The sequence below is a fragment of the Myotis yumanensis genome, unplaced genomic scaffold (genome assembly GCF_028538775.1).
Source record: "Myotis yumanensis isolate MYYU_CA2020_CCGP unplaced genomic scaffold, mMyoYum1.0.hap1 SCAF_7, whole genome shotgun sequence".
NCBI lineage: Eukaryota > Metazoa > Chordata > Mammalia > Chiroptera > Vespertilionidae > Myotis > Myotis yumanensis.
Window position 1 is genome coordinate 65,026,868 of NW_027223758.1, and position 19,360 is coordinate 65,046,227.

The 19,360-nt window shown below is 51.1% G+C and overlaps 2 protein-coding genes across 4 annotated transcripts in view; both read right to left on the minus strand.

Moving 5' to 3' along the window:
- The window catches only part of ZXDC (ZXD family zinc finger C), a 28,380-nt gene extending 24,978 nt beyond the window's left edge, over positions 1–3,402 (minus strand). For all 3 annotated transcript variants that reach the window (XM_070420735.1, XM_070420734.1, XM_070420736.1), the window contains exon 1: positions 2,424–3,402. In XM_070420735.1, coding sequence (XP_070276836.1) covers positions 2,424–3,402 — 979 coding nt within the window. The remainder of the gene's footprint in view (positions 1–2,423) is intronic.
- A 1,580-nt stretch (positions 3,403–4,982) lies between these two features.
- The window catches only part of UROC1 (urocanate hydratase 1), a 34,938-nt gene continuing 20,560 nt past the window's right edge, over positions 4,983–19,360 (minus strand). Inside the window, 4 exon segments of the mRNA XM_070421579.1 lie at positions 4,983–8,342; positions 9,585–9,684; positions 16,312–16,393; positions 18,940–19,086. Coding sequence (XP_070277680.1) covers positions 8,202–8,342; positions 9,585–9,684; positions 16,312–16,393; positions 18,940–19,086 — 470 coding nt within the window. The 3' untranslated portion in view covers positions 4,983–8,201.

Sequence of the window (19,360 nt, forward strand, 5' to 3'; positions counted from 1 at the left end):
CAAGGCTCCCTACTTTGTCAAAGGAGGTTACTGGGGTCATCTTCATTCACATGGTCTTTCCCATCACCTCCATCCTCAGCCCCCAGTTGAGCCACCATCCAAAGGCGCCTGCCTGAGCAACTCCCAGACTTTCCACACCAATTGTTATCCTTTGACAAAAACATCCAGTGCTCAAATAGGGTGGAAAATATCAGGCTGCAAAATGCCTATCAAGTGTCTTCATAGCCGCTCTTCTCAGAGCCTTTAACATGCTACCACAGTGCCTGTAAGCCACCCAGCAGATACACGCTGCATAGCACCACACAAAAGTACTGGCCCAAAGAACCCTGTCCCTGGCAACACTGAACTGGGAAAATCGACCTCTCTAAATGCCCTAAAATCATACTCTTTGCCATAAATCTACTCTTCCTCCCTTCCCTTCCTTTCCCTGTTTTGGGCTTTGGTGAAGTCATACACTTGTTCAGATAAATCGAAGCATGCTAAATCTGTGCCTCCATAGAACAAACCCCCATCGACAAACCAGCCCTTTATTCTGCCTCTGCATCTGGCGCCCCCTCACCATTCCCACTGCCACTGTCTCTGCCTAGGGCAGCCCTAAGGAAACTCAACCTGGAACATTTCTTGGGACTTCACTGATTCCTCTCCTGCTTCTACCCCATCTCAAACACTGACACCCCACAGATCATTGAGCTCAAAACTTCAGGAAGACCTCCTGGCCCAACGCAGGCTAGACCCCTGATTTTCCTAGTAGTATACGCAGAATCATGCCCTCTGTGCAGTCTTTAAGCCATGGTAGATTCCCAGAGTGTATGACAGAAAAAGGTTTCCAATCAGTGGCCTGAAGCCATGTCCTCCAGGAAGAGGGCCACATGAAACCATCTACAGCACATGGAAGGGAAACTCTAGAACCTGCTGGCATTTTGCATTTCACTCTTTCAAGCTCTCTATACTTGAGTATATATATATATTTTTTTTAATATATTTTATTGATTTTTTACAGAGAGGAAGGGAGAGAGAGAGAGAGTTAGAAACATCGATGAGAGAGAAACATTGATCAGCTGCCTCCTGCACATCTCCTACTGGGGATGTGCCCGCAACCCAGGTACATGCCCTTGACCGGAATCGAACCTGGGACCTTTCAGTCCACAGGCTGACGCTCTATCCGCCGAGCCAAACCGGTTCCGGCTTGAGTATATTTTATATTTTACATTAGGAGAGCATCGAATGTGTGATACACGTCAACACACCCATGGGACTCACACTAGGGGCGTGCTTGCCTTTCTGTTTTAACGAGAGCTGGTGGTGGAAGGTCCTTCACCCTCTCTGCTTGGCCCTCCCACACCCTCCCCACAGCCCACAGGCCCTGCCTCAGCTCTGCAGCTTTTCCCACCAGCAATGCCTCCTACCCTACTTCCCCAGGCCAGCTCCTTCCTAGGAAGGAATTTTCTCTTCCCTGGGGCACTTTCTTTCTCAGAGCACCTACACCGCCAACCCCAGTAAAGAATTCACGGTATGGAAGCCTTATCTCCCCTCCGCTGCAGGCAATTACTGTGGACAAAGAACCACCACCGGATTTCTCTTCCACCTTGCTCAGCCTCAGTCACTTCATCTGTCACAGGAGGATAATTTTAAGAACTTGACAAAACTGTGAAGTCCAAAGAATAGTATAAAAGGCACAGAATCGCCCTAACTGGTTTGGCTCAGTGGATAGAGCGTCAGTGGATAGAGCATCGGCCTGAGGACTGAAGGGTCCCAGGTTCGATTCCGGTCAAGGACATGTACCTTGGTTGCAGGCACATCCCCATCAGGGGGTGTGCAGGAGGAAGCTGATCAATGTTTCTCTCTCATCGATGTTTCTAACTCTCTATCCCTCTGCCTTCCTCTCTGTAAAGAATCAATAATATGTGTGTGTGTGTGTGTATGTATATATATATATATATATTTTTTTTTTTTTTTTAAGGCACAGAATCTGTGCTACACCATCTTAAGGCCTTACATCTGGACGGCTCCACCAATTGGTGTGCCCCACCAATATCTGCGGAGTGAGTGTTTCTAAATGAGGAGACGGAGGAAAACAAAGACCTGTCTCCTAACAAAACTCCGGGAAGACGCGTTCTCTCTTTCACTAACCAGAAGCACCTTCAGAGCCACCTGCTGCCGCCACCCTGGGGAAGGACAACTGTGATCCCCTGTGCGAGCTCGCGGTCTTGATTCCGACGGCCAGGCAGGGGGTCAGGTGCCCTGGGAACAGCTAGGACACACACACCCAGCACCGGGGCGCTCCCGTCCCCGCCCCTCGCACTTGGCCCACCGAGTGCACATCCTGCCCGGTCCCGCCACCACACCCACTCGGAGCAACTGGAGGTGGCCCTGGGGCCCGGGCGCCCGCCACCCCCCGCAGCCGCCCGCAGGCCCCGGGTTACCGGGAAAGTCACACTTGTAGGGCCGCTCGGGCTCGAAGTGGCTGCGCTGGTGAGAGCTGAGCTTGGCCTGCGTGGGGAAGCGCTCCGTGCACACCTCGCACTTGAACAAGTTCTCCTGCTCGTGGCCCTTCATGTGCGCCTTGAGGTTGTACACGGTGGTGAACTTCTTGCCGCAGCCGCCCACCGGGCAGCCGAAGGGCCGCAGCTTGTCGTGCGACTGCAGGTGCCGCTTGAGCTTGTAGGAGGTGGTGAAGGCCCAGCCGCAGCCGTCCAGCGGGCACTTGAAGGGCCGGCGGCCCTGGCTGCTGCCGTGCGTCAGCAGGTGCACCTTCAGCTGGTGCTTCTTGGCGAAGGAGAGCGAGCACTGCGGCTCGGGGCAGCGGTAGCCGAGCGCGCCGGGACCCAGGGCCCCGCGGCGGCCCTCGGCCGGGCTCGCGGCCTCCTCCGGCGGCGGCGGCGCGGGCGGGCCCGGGGGCGGCGGACCCTGCGGAGGCGGGTCGGGGGGCGACGGCTGCGAGGCCAGGGTGAGGACGCCGCGGTCCAGGCGCACCAGTAAGTCCTGGCCGCCGACGGCGACGGTGTCCCCGAGGGCCGCCGCGCCAGGGCCGGGGGCGGCGCCGCTGGAGCCCGGCTGGGGCCGGCCGGCAGGACTCGCGTCGGCGCCGGGCTCAGCCTCCCGCCGCCCGGAGGCCTCGGTCGCGGCGCCGCGCGGCACTTCCAGAAGCACCACGAAGGAGTCGTCGTCGTCGTCGTCTTCGAGGGGCGGCGGGCTCGGCCCGGGACCCGCCGCCGCCGCCGCCCCGGCCTCCCCTCGCCGCGGCTCCGACCCGCCATCTTCGGGGCCCCGCAGCAGCAGCAGGCGGCGGCGCGCGGGGCCCGGGCTGGGGGGCGGGCCTGGGCCTCGGCGGAGTCGGCCGGGGCCGCCGCCATGTTGGGCCCCGCGCGGGGTCGGGGCAGCGAGCAGCGCCGGGAGATCCATCTTGGACCCTGCAGGGGCGTCGCAGCCGCCGCTCGGAGGAAGCGCGACCCGCCCCGCCCAGCCGTGCGCGACGCCGTGCGGCTGCCTTGGAGAGTCGGCGCCAAAGCCCGGCGCGGAGCAGGACCGAGCGCGCGTGCGCGTGAGCCGCGCGGGGCGGGGCGTGCGGCCCCCTGGCGCGTGACGTCAGGGACAGCCCCGCAGGGCCCCCGGGGAGCTGGGCTGGTCCTCTGCCTCCGAGCTGTGGTTTGAGCGCTCGCGGGAACGAGGCTAGCCTGACTTACAGCAATCCCCTTTCATCTGGGGAATGGGTTAGTCATTGGGGACCAAGCCGGGCACCCGGGCGTGTGCCCTCACCGGGAATTGAACCGTGACCCCCTGGTTCATGGGTCCAAGCTCAGCCCACTGAGCCACACCGGCCCGGCTCGCCCCCTTTTTCTTGCCTCATTGATTAAGCTGTGACATCTCATCTTCCTTGCTCTGGAACTAGGATTTACACAATCAGCTTCCCTGGTTCTGAGTCCTTCAGACTCAGACTGAATCACATCGATGGCTTTCCTGGGTTTCCAACTTGCAGAGGGGACTGCCGTGTTATATTTATCATTTATATCTATACATATCTGTATAATTATATATGCATCGATAGATATATCCCCTATTGGTTCTGTTTCTCTGGAGAACCTAATACATAGATTCAAGTCCCAATAGAAACCATGCAGGTGTGTAAGAAATCAGCTGCTCATGCCCAAGAACAGCAAGCGCACTTGGCCTGGCTATTAGAGTGCAGTAGGAAATAGGAGGGACTGTAGCAAATTGGAAAAAACAGGCCAGCCCCATGGGGCCCCCAGCTGATTGCTGTCACTGAGGCAGTGAGGGTACAGTGTCGCCTGATCTATTCATTTGCTCAAGTAAATGCAAAATCTAAAGTTTTAAGTGAAATCTCCCAATTTGTAAAAATTGGTGATAATGTAAAAAATACATATATTTTTTAAAGGGCAGGCCAAACAAAATGCAACTGCAAGTCAAGTCCAGTCCCCAGCCCCCAGCATAGGCATCTATTCTGGAAGGCCAAGGGTAAGAGAGCATACCGCTCAGCCAAGACCTCCTCAACTGGCCAGGGCGGGCCAGCAAGTAAAGCATCTGGTTCTCAGGAGCTCCAGGTTCACAGGAAGCAGAGACTGCCCAGGGAGAGAATTTTCAAGGCAACTAAAGCCTACATCCATTATGGCCAACTTGTTTCTATTTTGTTTTTGTTTTTTTGTGGGTTTTTTTGCTTTTGTTAATCCACACCTGAGGATATTTTTGTTGACAAAATGGAGTCCTTTAGAGAGAGTGGAAGGCAGGGAGGGAAGGGGAGAGAGAAAAACATCTATGTGAGAGAAACATCTATTGGTTGCCTAGGGCACACACCTGGATCAAACCTGCAACCCAGGTTCCTACCCTTGACTAGGAATCAAACCCGCAACCCTTTGGTTCCCAGGCCAACGCTCCAACCACTGAGCAACCGGCCAAGGCATGATAGAAACATTTCTAAGTGGACTACACATTTCTGCTATTAAAGAAAAACCTTCACTGCTGAAAGCTTTTGTGAAAGAAAGGGTTTATTGAGCCATATGCTAGCCAGAAAAAGGACTACCACGTCCTGGGTATGCAGTTTAAACCACCAGCAGCAGGGCTAGATGGGGAGGATTGAACATATCTACTACCCTGTAGCTGCCCAGGCTCTTTTACAGAAGTTGTTTTGAAAGAAATTTACATTGGCTATAGACAAGAGGGTGGGCAGGAAAAGGTGAAGCAGGGACAGTTCTAGGAGAGGTGCACAGTTCATAAGGAAAAAAGATTTACTACTTTTGATTGTGGGCAACAGTCTAGAAAGTTCCTGCATAAGCAGGATGCAGTGGCATCTGATGGTCAGCTGTTTCTTTTTAAACAGCCACCTGGAAGTTGATTCAAAGCTCCAGCAACATTCAGAGATACAAGCAGTCTTTTGTTAGTTGGCCCACAGCTATTAGCTGGTTAATTACCCTTGTCTCTATACCATCTATAATTTAATTTAGGACTCAGAGTTTTTTTTCTTGTCACTACTTTCTTAAAAATAAGACTGAACTGGACACATGGGACATCCATGCTGTTCTACCCACTCCATGGTTACTGAGGCTGTGGTCAGTTGTCCTAAACCCCCACTGAGTTCCAGGGTGGCCGAATTCTGGACGTCAGTAGTCCCTTCTCCCTGCTGGCAGCTGGCCGCAGTCTGATGGGCTTGTGCCCAGCGAAGTAGCCTGCTTCCTGGCATGGCTTGGGATGGAGCCAAGAGGGGTTCTGAGGCCTTTGATGTAGTAGAAGCCATCTTTGAACTTGGCCCAAAGCTGGCCATCAAGCCCTGCCTGTCCTTAATAAGAGAAGGTGCTGGGTGGGAAAAGAAGAGCCTGGTCTCAAAATGGAAGATATCTTCTCCATGTTTCCGTAGGGACAGGGAATGCTCAGGCAGCTGTATGAGACAGGGGGCTTGCCAAGGAGACTTGTTGACAGACGCTGTGCTGGTTTAGATGCTGTGCTTGCTGTGTGGAACCAAAGCCCTGCTGGGATGACTTTAACAGCCAAGGACCAAGGAGTCTGGAGAGGGACAGGCCCATGCTGGAATAGCAGCCCCATGTGCTGCCAAGAGCACAGGTTCCTGTGCCTTCCCACGTGTACCCTGCCTATGCCTCTGTGAACGTCATGGTCACAGAATGGTTGCTGTACGTCAGCATCACACCTGAGGTTCTAGCAGGAGGAAGGGGCAAAGGCAAAAAGCAATCCAGCCGCATCTCTACATTTCTATTAGAAAAAAAACAGCTTTCCCAGAAGCTACCCGGCATACTTCTACCTCATTTCATGGGCCAGAATGAGGCCAGAGGTCACTCACTCCCAGTTGCAAGAAAGACTGGAAAATCAACTATTTTTACTGGGTATATTGCTGCCTAGACAATATTGGGATTCTGTAAAACTGAAAACTCGGAATCCAGCCAGACTGGCTCCCTCTCTGCAGACATGGAAGGGGAGGGGTGAAAAGTTTTCTGTGGCTCTTTGGAAACCCATCCCCCAATCTCTTAATTTTTGGTTTAGGATGAGCCATTTTTAAGTCTGTAATGGGCCCTACAGGGGGCTAAGCTAAGGCCAGAAACCAATGAGAATAAGGTCTGTGGTCAAAGCTGCTCTGCTTAGCATAGCAAGGTCACAGGGGTCTCCTAGTGCAGAGCCAGCAAGCGCGGTGCCACCAAGGGGGCCTGCTCTGGGGCAGTGTCTCCCTGATTCCCTGCATGGCCCTGGATCAGTGGTTCTCAACCTTCTGGCCCTTTAAATATAGTTCCTCATGTTGTGACCCAACCATAAAATTTTCGTTGCTACTTCATAACTGTAATGTGGCTACTTTTATGACTCGTAATGTAAATATCTGATATGCAGGATGGTCTTAGGCGACCCCTGTGAAAGGGTCGTTCGACCGCCAAAGGGATCGAGACCCACAGGTTGAGAACCGCTGCCCTGGATGTTTACAGGAAAGGGAACAAGTCCTGATTACCAATCTGTGGGGCAGGAAGGATGAAAGACGAGGAGCAGGGAGCTCATCTCTCCACTTTGCTTCTTTTTGTAATTGGGAAAAGAATAAAGCAGAACCACCACCCCTTTAAACAAAAAAAAAAGCACCTGCTTCAAAATGAAGGCCTGAAGAAGCACGGTCACATGATCCCCTCTGCCTGGGTCATCTTCATTGAGGCTGGGCTCTGGGGTCTGGCAGGGGCAGGTGAAGCCAGCCTCAGATCCCACACTGCTCCTACAGGGCATCTGGTCCCAAACAGGCCTCCTGAGCAGACTTCTGTCATAAGTGATCAGCCATGGGTAGTACCCCTGCTCTCTCCTTTTTTCCCCAACAAAGTATCACTAATCTTTAGGGCAGAGCTCTGCCGGCCCCCATCCCACCACCCTGCGTCCACCCCGCCCAGACCACGGTGCACAGCTCTCTAGGCAATCCTTTATTTTCCTACCTTCCTCCCTGGACCCCTTCAAGCCCAGTTCCTGGTGAATGTTCCTTTGTGCCCAAAGCTGGGGCATGGAGGTACAGAAAGTACCTGCACAGACAAATGAACAGGCACCGTGGTTGGCAAACTGCAGCTCGCGAGCCACATGCGGCTCTTTGGCCCCTTGAGTGTGGCTCTTCCTAAGCCTTAGGAGTACCCTAATTAAGTTAATAACAATGTACCTACCTATATAGTTTAAGTTTAAAAAATTTGGCTCTCAAAAGAAATTTCAATCCTTGTACTGTTGATATTTGGCTCTGTTGACTAATGAGTTTGCCGACCACTGGGCTAGCAGATGGAAAGAGAGCTGCATGGATGGCTGGAAGGTGGGCAAGAGACAGTGATTGGTTAAAAACCTGCCCATAGGAAAGCCCGTCCCTTGGTAGGAAAAGAAATGACAGGAGGCTGAGAAGGGACTGAGTTGATGCCCAGCTCAGCCAGTATTCACGACACGCCTACCTCCAAAGCTCCTATAGCCCCAAACAAGACTTTCACTGCCCTCCCAGGTTCTCAGGGGAGCGACATGGTCTTGGAGAAATGGCCCCACTTCTGTGGGCCTCAGCTGGCTCATCTGTGGAATGGGGACAGCAACAGCCCACTCTCTAGGGAGCTGTGAGGCCCCATGAGGGCATGGGTGTGGACTGGCTGACCCAGGAGAGGGAGGTGTGCAGCGAAAGATGTGGTGTGGCTGTGAGGATGAGGACAGGGGCCAAGGGGGATGAGGGGACCATGGCAGGCTCTCGGTGCTCACGGCCGCAAGGCCTGCTGGAGCATATGCTCGTCTGCCACCTGGTGTGGCAGTGTCACCACCAAGCCCTTGTTCTCCCGCATCGTCTCGCAGATGATCTCATAGGCCTTCTGGTTCCCGGACCAACAGCGGCGGGCCACCTGTCAATGGGTGCAAAGGGCTATGCTGTAGCTGGTGCCAACATGCCCAGGCTCCCAACAAGGCATTCTGGATACCCTGGGGCTGGGCTCAAACCCCCTGGTGGACGCTCTGTACTGTCTGTGGGGTCAGTCTGTCCCGACCCGACCCGAGGCTCAGACCTCCTCCTCTCTTGGTCTGATTACTACTTACCTGCTTCTCTGATCTGAAATCAGCTAGCCTTGTGCCCAGTCTCCCCCCGCCCCACCCCGCCCCCTCCACTCCATGTAGGGGCACAGGCCAGGCACCCAGGAGTCATCCTCAGCACCCCTCCTCTCTGGCCTCATAGATGGACACCTACCTTGGATCAGCCTTAAAATCTCTCTCCATCCACTTCCTTCTCCCATCTCCATCATCAGGGCACCCTGGATGACTGTCATGGCACCACCCCCCACCCCACCCCCTCCTCGCCTCCCTGCAGCCGTTCTTGCCAAGCCCCGCCCACTGGTCCTCCCACACCTCCCCCACTCATCCTCTCACTGCTCCACTGCCTTCGGGATGAAGACTCTCCTCTGCTGGGGGCTCCCAGGGAGTTGGGCCTCCAAGCACCCCTTCGCCCCCACTCCCACATTTGCGCTCTGGGCCACCCAATGTCAAACTCTCTGGGCTCTTGTGCTCCCTATTTCACTCATGACTGCACATACCTTTCCTCCCACCTGACTTCCCGTCTGTTCCCCCTTCCCGACTGCCTGTGATGTGGTCCAAGAGAGGAAGGAGCCCCCAACACACACACACACACACACACACACACACACACACACACACACACCTACCCACCCACCCACCCACCCATCCTGGATCACAGCAAAGCTGATCAGTAGCCGCAGAGCCAGAGACTGTTCTAGTGAAGGTCCTGTACTCTCTGACCAGCCTCAGAGATGGTGGAAAGATAAGGCTTTAAAAGAAGGCCTCTCCTACCAGCAGGGAGTGAGAGGGTGCTCTCACTGGGCAGGCAGGGTCAGATGCCAGGGGCCCCCTGTGTGGACAGAGGCTGGACTGGAGGGTAAGGCCAGAGGCCGGGAGATACAAAGAAGCCTCTGGAAACCGCCCAGAAGAGATGTGGTAGGTGAAGAGGAGAGACATGAAGGGCCAGGAATGGCCATTTCTCAGATAAAAGGGACAGAACTCAGTCTCAGGTCTGTAGTTGGAAGGGGCAAAAGCTCCGATGGAGAGAGAAGGCAGGGGAGAGACCAGGGGTGACTTACTCCATTGGAGACGTCCCAACCGAGCATCATCTTGGCCCTCTGCTCAGCCTCCTGGGTCCCATCTAGCACGAGGCCAAACCCACCATTCATCACCTCACCCCTGGCAAGAGACAAAAGAGTTTCCAGGTCACCTCTGGGTCCTGACCCTAATAGAGCAGGCAGAAATGCATGGGAGTTTGGGATGTTCTGGAAGCCCTGTTTGAGGATGTGTTGTGGTCAGCCCCTGGGGCCAAAGCCTGTGCCTTCTTGACAGCCTACAGATGCAGGAGCCTCACAGTGCCGTGCTGTCCACTCCTGCCTCTGTGCTTTCCCCCAGGGGCCCTGAGCCCACCTCCAGGACCCACTCGTGTGCCACATCGTGCTTGAAGCCTGACCTCCAGCGTGAGACATGACCCCCTTCTCCTGTGCGTCTCAGAGTGCTTCCTGTACAGGGTGCTTCCTCGGGGGTCTCTTGCATCGCTCAACTCAATTGTCATCCTTCCTGATTTCCTCTTTATGCGCCTTGTCTTTCTTATCTCTTTCTACTTCCTTTAGGTCAGCGGTTCTCAACCTGCGGGTCTCGACCCCTTTGGTGGTAAACAACCCTTTCACAGGGGTCGCCCAAGACCATCCTGCATATCAGATATTTACGTTACGATTCATAACAGTAGCAACAATACAGTTATGAAGTAGCAACGAAAATAATTTTATGGTTGGGTCACAACATGAGGAACTGTATTTAAAGGGCCAGAAGGTTGAGAACCACTGCTTAGGTGTATTTTGGGGTCCTGATTACTTGATTTGAAAGCTGAGTTCCTTTATTTTTAGCATTTCTTGTTTCCTAATTAACACATTTCTCTGAATTCTCTTCTGACCACCTTCTCTCACAGGTGTGATATGTTCTTATGTTCATTTGTTTCTTAATAGATGTCATTGGAGTCTACTTGAGTATGTTAGTGCTATTCTACTGTCCACATATTTGCCCTGTGGTTTTTCTCCATCAGCCATGAGGACCCTCTCCTTCCTGGCACCCCTGGACTTCTGTCCTCACCCTCGATGTCATTATCAATGGCTGCTGGGCCCAGCCGAAGTTCCCACTCAGCTCGAATCCCTATACTTCACGTGTCCCCTCCAGTTACTCACTGGAAATGCCCTGGATCATGTCAGTACTTTCCAGGGCTCTTCTGCCAAACACGGACACCTGGGACCACAACATATGGCCTTTCAGTACCCAGTGCCAATGAGTTTGCTCTTTCTCCTCCCCACGCCCGGAAGGTGCCTCTAGTTTCTCTAGTCTCAGATCCTTCAGGACTGTCAGGCCTTATCTGCTTCTCTGCCCAGCTGGGACCCTACTGATAATTTCAATCAGTTCCCACCAAGAAGAGGAGGAGCCCTCTGCCCCAGGAGCTACCAGTGCTCCCACTCTGGGCACAAAAGCTGCCCCTGCCTGGCCCTCAGCCTGGTGGTGATGCCAGCCCCGTGCATGTCTTGCAGCTGGGAGCCTGTTCACAGGCATGGGGCTGGCCAGGTATGGGCTGGCTGATGCTGGTTATCAGAGAAGAGAGCAGATGGCAGCAAAAGTCACTAAGTGAGGACTCCACTGTGCCCTTCAACCAAAGAGGTCTTTTTGAGATTAGAACTACGTCTTTCATTTTTGGATCCATAAGCCCAGACGGTCAGAGACCAAAGTTGCTCAGCTCTAGGTATCCTCTGCAAACCTCGCCCAAGGAGGAGCCCTGAGCACGCTGAGCCCAGGAAAACGGGGTGCTAAAGGCAGCATTGCTGTCAGTGCAGCATTTGGGGACAACTAGCCCTTTGAGAAAAACATAAAAGTAGAACCTAACATCACACATAAAGAAAAACAAAATGTTTAAAATTGTAAGACGAATAAATAAAATTTAGGACAATGTTTTGTTTTGAAGTCAAGAGAGGGATAGGTGTTTTAAAGCAACATTTAAAAAAAACAGAGCAGGAATAGAAAAGCCCCTGTGAGGAGGGGGGATCTGCCCGGGTACCCATGCCAAAAAGCCCAGCTGTGGGGAGGGTGGTTTCTTCTCACACCCCAACAGTAACTCCTTAGGTCCTGCTTGAGGCAGAGACTGAGCAATACCATGGCATGGGGCCTGCCCGTTTCTGCCCGAAGCGGCTCCTTTAACAACTACCTGGGCTCTATAGCTCCCTGCCAGCAGCAAGACTGTCAGGCCTGCATGGGAACTGAGGGCTCCCTGACCAATCACTCTGCCTCATATTCACCTTCCCTAACTCGTCCTTTCCCAGGTGGGCTTCCCCAATAACCCTTTTGTACACTCCCAACCCGAACTCAGCCCCTGCCTCCTGGAGAACCCAACCAGCACAGATGCTTTAAACAAAGTTCGAAGACTATTGACACAAACCCAACACATCCATCTTGTATCTAAAATAGATGAAGAATGCCTGCAAATCAATAAGAAAAAGCACACAACTCGAAAGCAAAAACCTCGGAGTAATCCAATTCAAAATAAGAATTTGTTACTTCTTGCCTACCAGGCTGGTAAACCCCATGTTAACATCCAGTGAGTGATCACATTTAGTGTTGAGGAGGTTATGCAAACAAGAATTTTTATATCAGGAAATTTGTTGGCAGCTACCATTTAAGTTTAAAATGCCCACCGTTTTTGAACCTGAGATTACAACTAGCATCTCGTGACAGAGGTTAACATTTATAGGAGGCATGCCATGTGTCAGACCCTGCTCTGGCACCTTTACAAGAGATTGGTGGTGGGTTGGCACAAGCATTTGAGCTAGGCCTCCTGCCAACCCAGCTCAACCCAACTCAAAGTTATTTATCTCTGCTGGGTAGTATTTATGTCTTCGATGGGTCTGTTGTAGCAATTAGATGGGCTTGCACACATTTCTTTTTTTTAAATATATTTTTATTGATTTCAGAGAGGAATGGAAGGGAGAAAGAGATAGAAACATCAATGATGAGAGAGAACCATTGATTGGCTGCCTCCTGCATGCCCCCTACTGGGAATTAAGCCTGCAACCCGGGCATGTGCCCTTGACTGGAATTGAACTCTGGGACCCTTCAGTCCGCAGGCCCATGCTCTATCCACTGAGCCAAACCAGCTAGGGCTAGCACACATTTCTTAAAAGACCTTACACATGTTATGCACTATATAAGCCTTAGCTATTATTAACTCATTTAATCTTCACCAGTAGCTACAAAGCGGTTGCTATTATTATGACCATTTTGTCAATGAGAAATAAAGCTCAACAGCTTAACTTGTGCAATCAAATTGACTTCAGAATCCATGATGTTAATTAAGCAACAAAATTGTACATACAAAGATGCTCCCTGCTGCACTGGGGAAAGGCGGGGCGAAGGAGGTGTCTGTGCACAGGTGGCCGGAGCCCTTGATGCCCTGGCTACTCAGAGTGGTCCGCGGGCAGCAGAAGCAGCATCACCAGAGCTGGTTAGAAACGCTGAATCCCAGCCCCTCCAGACCTGCCTAGTCAGAATCTCCATTTTAACAAGCTCCCCAGGGAATCCTGTGCACGTTCAAGTTTGAGTTGCCCGTTAAGAGGAAAACATGTCAGTATCTGGATAAAGATGGTTGATCAAATACATCAATTTATTCCTCAAAGACATGGGCCCCGGGACTGGTTCTGGGTGTAAGGACAGAGGCACATCAGAAGGTGAGAGAGCGAACATGAAACACAAAGATGCAGGACAAGTCTCACCACCCAATAGTGAGGCCCTGTCCCTATCACCCAGCTCCCAGAACTGATTGAAACTTCCCTACAAGGGCAGGAGAATCAACTAGCCCTCTCTAAACAAGCAGACAGTCCAGCCAGCGTGGCTCAGTGGTTGGGCATCGACCTATGAACCAGGAGGTCATGGTTTGATTCCTGGTCAGGGTATATGTCCGGTTTGTGGGCTCAATCCCCAGTAAGGACATGCAGGAGGCAGACAATCAATGATTCTCTCTCATCATTGATGTTTCTATCTCTCTCTCTCCCTCTCCCTTCCTCTCTGAAATCAATAAAAAATATATTTAAAAATAAAAAATAGATATCAAGGACAGCTGGACAGACACCACAAGGACAGACACTAAGTGAACAATCAGAAGGAGGGGCTCCGAGGAGACAGAAGCAACAGAGAAAGCAGAAAACAACACACAGCTTACACTGCTCATCAGGAAACATAAAATGCAAAAACAAAACTAAAAGCAAATCCAGTGATAGCCGGGTAAGTTTATAACTTAGAAACATGGATTTCCATACAACAACAACATAAAACAAAGCTGGAGTTGGATGTGGTTTCCTCTTGGAATAGGAATGGTCATGGGACAGATTTTTTTCCTGCCGATATTTGCAGCAAGCTTTGCAGGAGTATCTGATGCATTAAATTATGTACTTACGTATGAGTGAGTCTAATAATTCCAACATGAATTGGAGGTGTTCCCAAAAGAGCCCTCGAGAACAGCCAGAATGCAGAACTGGGGGAAACCCAGGGGTTGGGAGCAACGTGGGAATTTACATTCGCTGTCCTGAGAGCCCTAGTGCAGTGGGTTAGAGCAAGCAGTGTCCTGCCTGAATTCTGGCCCTGCTGTCCCCTGCTCAGAGGCCCTCGTGTTGTTGACTCTCAGCTGCTTTGCTCTGTCCCTTCTTGCCCTCTGTTGTCCCATTGGCAACGATGAATTGGTGGGCAACAGATATGGGTCCAGATTCCAGCTCTCCCACCAACTCTGTGGCCTTGGGCAAGTTACTCCCCTTCAAAGTCGCTCTTCACCTGGAGAACCCTCTCATTAAATCCAGCGACAACCGGCCAGGTATCCGTTACCAGGCACTCTTCTCGTCCCTGTTTTCTCCAGCCTTTGTATCAAAAAGGACATGCATTCCGGTTACATTCTCCACTAACTAGAGCCACCTGACTGAGCTGCAGCTGGAAATTTCAGCCAAGCCAGCCCATCGGAATGCCCTGGGAAGCATTCCGATGCTGAAAGACTTGGCTCTGGAGGGCAAGGCCAAGCTTGATCCGGCCAGAACGGGCTCAGAGGTCAGTTCAGAGGTGGCCAGGCCCAGGAAGCTGTCCTCCTCTCTGGAGCTGCAGCACCCCCTGCTGCTCTTGTCTGGGAGCGTCCCCAGGTGACCCCGCAGAGACAGACCCTGCGCAGGTGCAGCTTAGCCTCTGGTGCCTCCGTTTCCTCATCTGTAAAATGTATTTTTCTTCTAAGATTAGGTGAAAGAATGGATTCAAAGAGCCTACAAAATGCTTGCCATGGGGACCATGTGCAATAAGTGTTAGTTTTTCATTATTCTTAGCAGCAGATGTGATATTATGACTTAGAATAAGAAATATATAGGGTGTCCCAAAAAATGTATACATACACTTTGAAATACATACACAGTGTTTGTTAAAATACATTTCATTTTCAAAACTGAGCTATCAGCTGTCAAAGTGTGTATACATTTTTTGGGACACCCTGTATCTATGGTCTTTATCCCATTTCTGGCACAGAACTGAAACCTTTGGAATACCTAAGTGTTGAGAACAATAAAGATGTCTTTATGTTAATGAGGTGACTTGTCCCTGCCCCCACCCCCCACCCCACCTACTGATAGGGGTTGGTTGCCAGGGGAACCAACCAGGAATAGAGGGTTGGAACTTACAGTCCGACCTCCAGGGAAAGTGGAGGAGCTGAAGGTTGAATTGATCACCAATGGTTAGTGATTTCATCAATCATGCCTATGTAATGAAGCCTCCGTAAAAAACAAAAAGGATGGGGTTCGGATAGCTTCAGGTTGGGGGTGTCAGAATGCTGCCACACACCACTGTGTGGGGCCCCAAACTCCATAAAGACAGAAATTTCTTTGTTGGGACCTCATCCTACGTATGGTTTCATCTGACTGTTGATTTGTATCCTTAAATCTCCTTTGTAATAAATCGGTAATCTAGTGAGTAAAGGGGCTTCCTGAGTTCTGTGAGCCACTCTAGCAAATTAATAAGCTCAAGGAGGGGGTTGTAGGAACCTCCAATCGGTAGCAGTTCAGTCAGAAGTAGGCAACAACCTGGGCTTGCGATTTGAGGTGAGGTGGGAACAGTCTTGTGGGACTGAGCCCCTAACCTATGGGATCTGAGGCTTTCTCCAGGTAGATAGTGTCAGAATTGAGTTGAATTGTAGGTGTTGGAGAAGACTGGTGAGTGGAGTGAGAAAACCTGTACATGTTGGTAGCAGAATTGTAGTGAACATCTTCATAATGAAGCTGTGACTGTCAGCTAGATGGAGACCCTCCCAGAAACCCCAATTTCCTACCAGTGAAGACTGGAAACAGTGCTGGCCAGGGCAGAGTCCTGAGCCAGGGACCTGGGAGAGCAGGGAACCCAGGCCTCCTGCCTCCCTGCCTGTCTGCCTGGGAATCTGAGGTGGATTGAAAAGACGGCACTGTAAGAATTCCTGAGGAAATAAATATCTGTGAACGCAGAGTGAAAACTGGCATCAAAGGGGCAGTCATGGTTCTTACAGCCTTCCTGTGCTGTGTGGCAGGTGAGACCCCAAAGGAGGAGTGGTTTGTGCCAGACACTCCCCCACACTTCACCCCCAATGTTCTGTCCCTCCAACATCCAGCTCACGGGAGGAAAACATCACAGTAAAGCCTTCAGCAGAGGGAGCTTGGGAGAGGCAAGGCCCAGGACCCTCAAAGAAATCCCTGTGCCTTCCAGGGAGCCTGCACCCCCACCACCTGTTCTCCAAAACGTTCTTACCAGCCCACGCCCCCACCGTTGTGAAGAGCGACCCAGGTGGCTCCTCGAAAGGCATCGCCCACGAAGTTCTGCACGGCCATGTCTGTGGAAACAAAGCCACCCCCCGTTATTCCCTGAAGGAGGTTGGCCGGGTCCAGGTCAGGCTCTGGCCAGTATACAAGTGGGCATCTACAGACCCCACTAGCTAGCTGAGTCAATACCATTCAGGCCTGGAGGACAGATGGGGAACTAGGCACAGATGACCCTAGAAACAGTAACAATTTATGTTTGCAAAGCTAAGCCAAGGCAGGAGAAATGGACAAATTCCCACTGGTACCCTTCCCTATAATTATGCTCACTAGCACTGAATGCCAGATAAAGTGCCCAGAAGCAGAAAGAAAACAGAATTAACAGGGAGGTGGTAGTGGTTTTAGCTTAGAGATGTAGAAAGCCAAAGAACATCACTCCCACCCTTAAAACAAACAAAAGAATAGGGCGGGGGGATAACAAATTAATGACTTTTCTCGACTCCACCAGGGAACTGATGTCTCAGGGCAACTAATTTGAAATCTGGAGAGAGATAGGCATTTGCACAGAAAAACTGAACCCAACCTGGTCACCTTACAACTATCTAAACTGATAAAGGACAAGCATGAGCCCTGGGACTGTGAGGTCCATGGGACATGGATATACGGGAGCCTGAACCTTTTGACAGGCTCTTATTCCAAAAACTTCACCAGGTGCTCACAGAGAAGACCAGGGAGAATCCTGAGCATGCTTTTTCTTGGTGCTGGGCGGTGAAGATTGGGAAGCGCCATGAGCTAAGAAATCCAAGAAATGCAGCTCTAGACACTGGAGAAGGCCAGGAAACATTCTCCCCTAGAGCCTCCTAAGATGTCATGGCCTGGCCAACACCTTGACTTTGGTCTATTGAAACTGACTTCAGGCTTCTGACTTCAGAACTGTGGGAGAATATATTTGTGTTGTTTTAAGCCACTAAGTTTGTGGTGGTTTATTACAATGACCACAGGATACAAATATAAACTACTAGAGGCCTGGTGCACGACATTCGTGCACTGGGGGGGCGGGTCCCCTCAGCCTGGCCTGCACCCTCTCACAGTCTGGCAGCCCTCGGGGGTTGTCCACCTGCCAGCTTAGGCCCGCTCCCAGGGGATCAGGCCTAAGCCACAGTCGGACATCCTTAGCGCTGCCGAGGAGGCGGGAGAGGCTCCTGCCACCGCTGCTGCTGTGCTCACAGCCGTGAGCCTGGCTTCTAGCTGAGCGGCACTCCGCCTGTGGGAGCGCACTGACCACCAGGGGAAAGCTCCTGTGTTGAGCGGTCTGCCCCCTGGTTGTCAAGTGCACATTATAGTGACCGGTTGTTCCTGGTAGTTCTGCCTTTAGAGTCAATTTGCATATTACCCTTTTATTATATAGGATATTAATATCAAATAATTAATTTCAGAACCAGGCATATTATAAAAAATAAAAAGGGATATTATATAATGATAAGAGGTCAACTCTCAAAAAAGATATAATAAACCTAAATGAATGTGCACCTAACAACATAGCTGCAATACAAGGCAAGCCGGGCTGGAATGGCTCAGCTGGTTAGGCGTTGTCCTTACACTAGCAGTGGTTCTCAACCTTCCTAATGCCGTGATCCTTTAATACAGTTCCTCATGTTGTGGTGACCCCCAACCATAACATTATTTTCGTTGCTACTTCATAACTATAATTTTGCTACTGTTATGAATCGTAATGTAAATATCTGATACGCAGGATGTATTTTCATTGTTCGCGACCCACAGGTTAGAGCAGAAGTCATTCATTTGGAAGCAGGGAAGCAATTGAAAGAAAATCAAATGAACTAAAATCATCTTTGAGAATATCAATAAAATTGATAAATTTCTAGCCAAACTGACCAATAAAAAAGAAAGACACAAATGACCAATATCAGGAATGACAGAAAGGAGATCACAACTGACCCCACAGACATTGAAAAGATGATAAAGGAATACAACTCCATACCATAAATTTGATAACTTTGATGAAATGGACCAATTCCTTGTAAAAAGAATAGTGTTCCTGAGAGTCCACCTCCTTCCCTTGGGATCCTATCCATAATAGAAGGACCCCGCCCCTCCCCCGCCCCTCCCCCGCCCCCTCCCCCCCCCCCCCCCCCCCCCCCCCCCCCCCCCCCCCCGCCTCAGGAGCTGGGAATGAGCAAACCACCCAAGGAACAGAACTCATCAGCAGCTCACCTTCCCTGAACACTGGCTCTGGGTCCCTGATGTGATGTCATTCAGCTTATTTTTCACAGCAGCCCTCTGAGGTAGATACTACTATTATTTCCGTTTTACAGATGAGGACATTAAGGTTGAGACTTTAAGTACCTTGCTGAAGATCACCCAGCAAGTGATGGGGCCAGAAGCACACCCAAGTCTAGGGCATCCGACAGTCCCAATTTGCCTAGCACTGGCCCAATTTAAAAACCTGAGGTCCCATGTCCCAGAACACCCACTGTCTGTCCCGCCTCTCAAATGCCAGCACATTTTTTGTAACATTATGACAAACTAAATGAATCAATTGATTTTTAAATCAAATCCAACATTAAAAAAATTCTTTTTGATGTTTTATCCTCCTCACCTGCACAGAAGGCAGAGCCGTCATAGATGTTGGAGGTCTCCCTAAAGGGACTGTCCGTGCCACTCACATCATGGTGGTCTCGGCTCAGGACCACCGGGGCCTGCAGTGTGCAGATTATGCAATGTCAGCCAACAGTGTCCACCACAGCTGCCCAGTGGAGGGCAAAGTTGGATCAGGCCATACCAGAAGCCCTTCAGATACCGCTCCCTGGAAAACAGACCGTTAGCAAGAGGAACCCACAGATGTTTATGTCCTTGGGTAGCTACTAATAGATTCTGCTTATTTTGACACTATGTTCTTAGAAGCCCCATTTAATATATCACTGAGTTTTCTCAATAACCCTATCCAGGTAGGCACAACTGTTATCACGCCCATTTTGTAGAAAGGAAAACTGAGGCCCAGAGAGGATAAGAAACTTTCC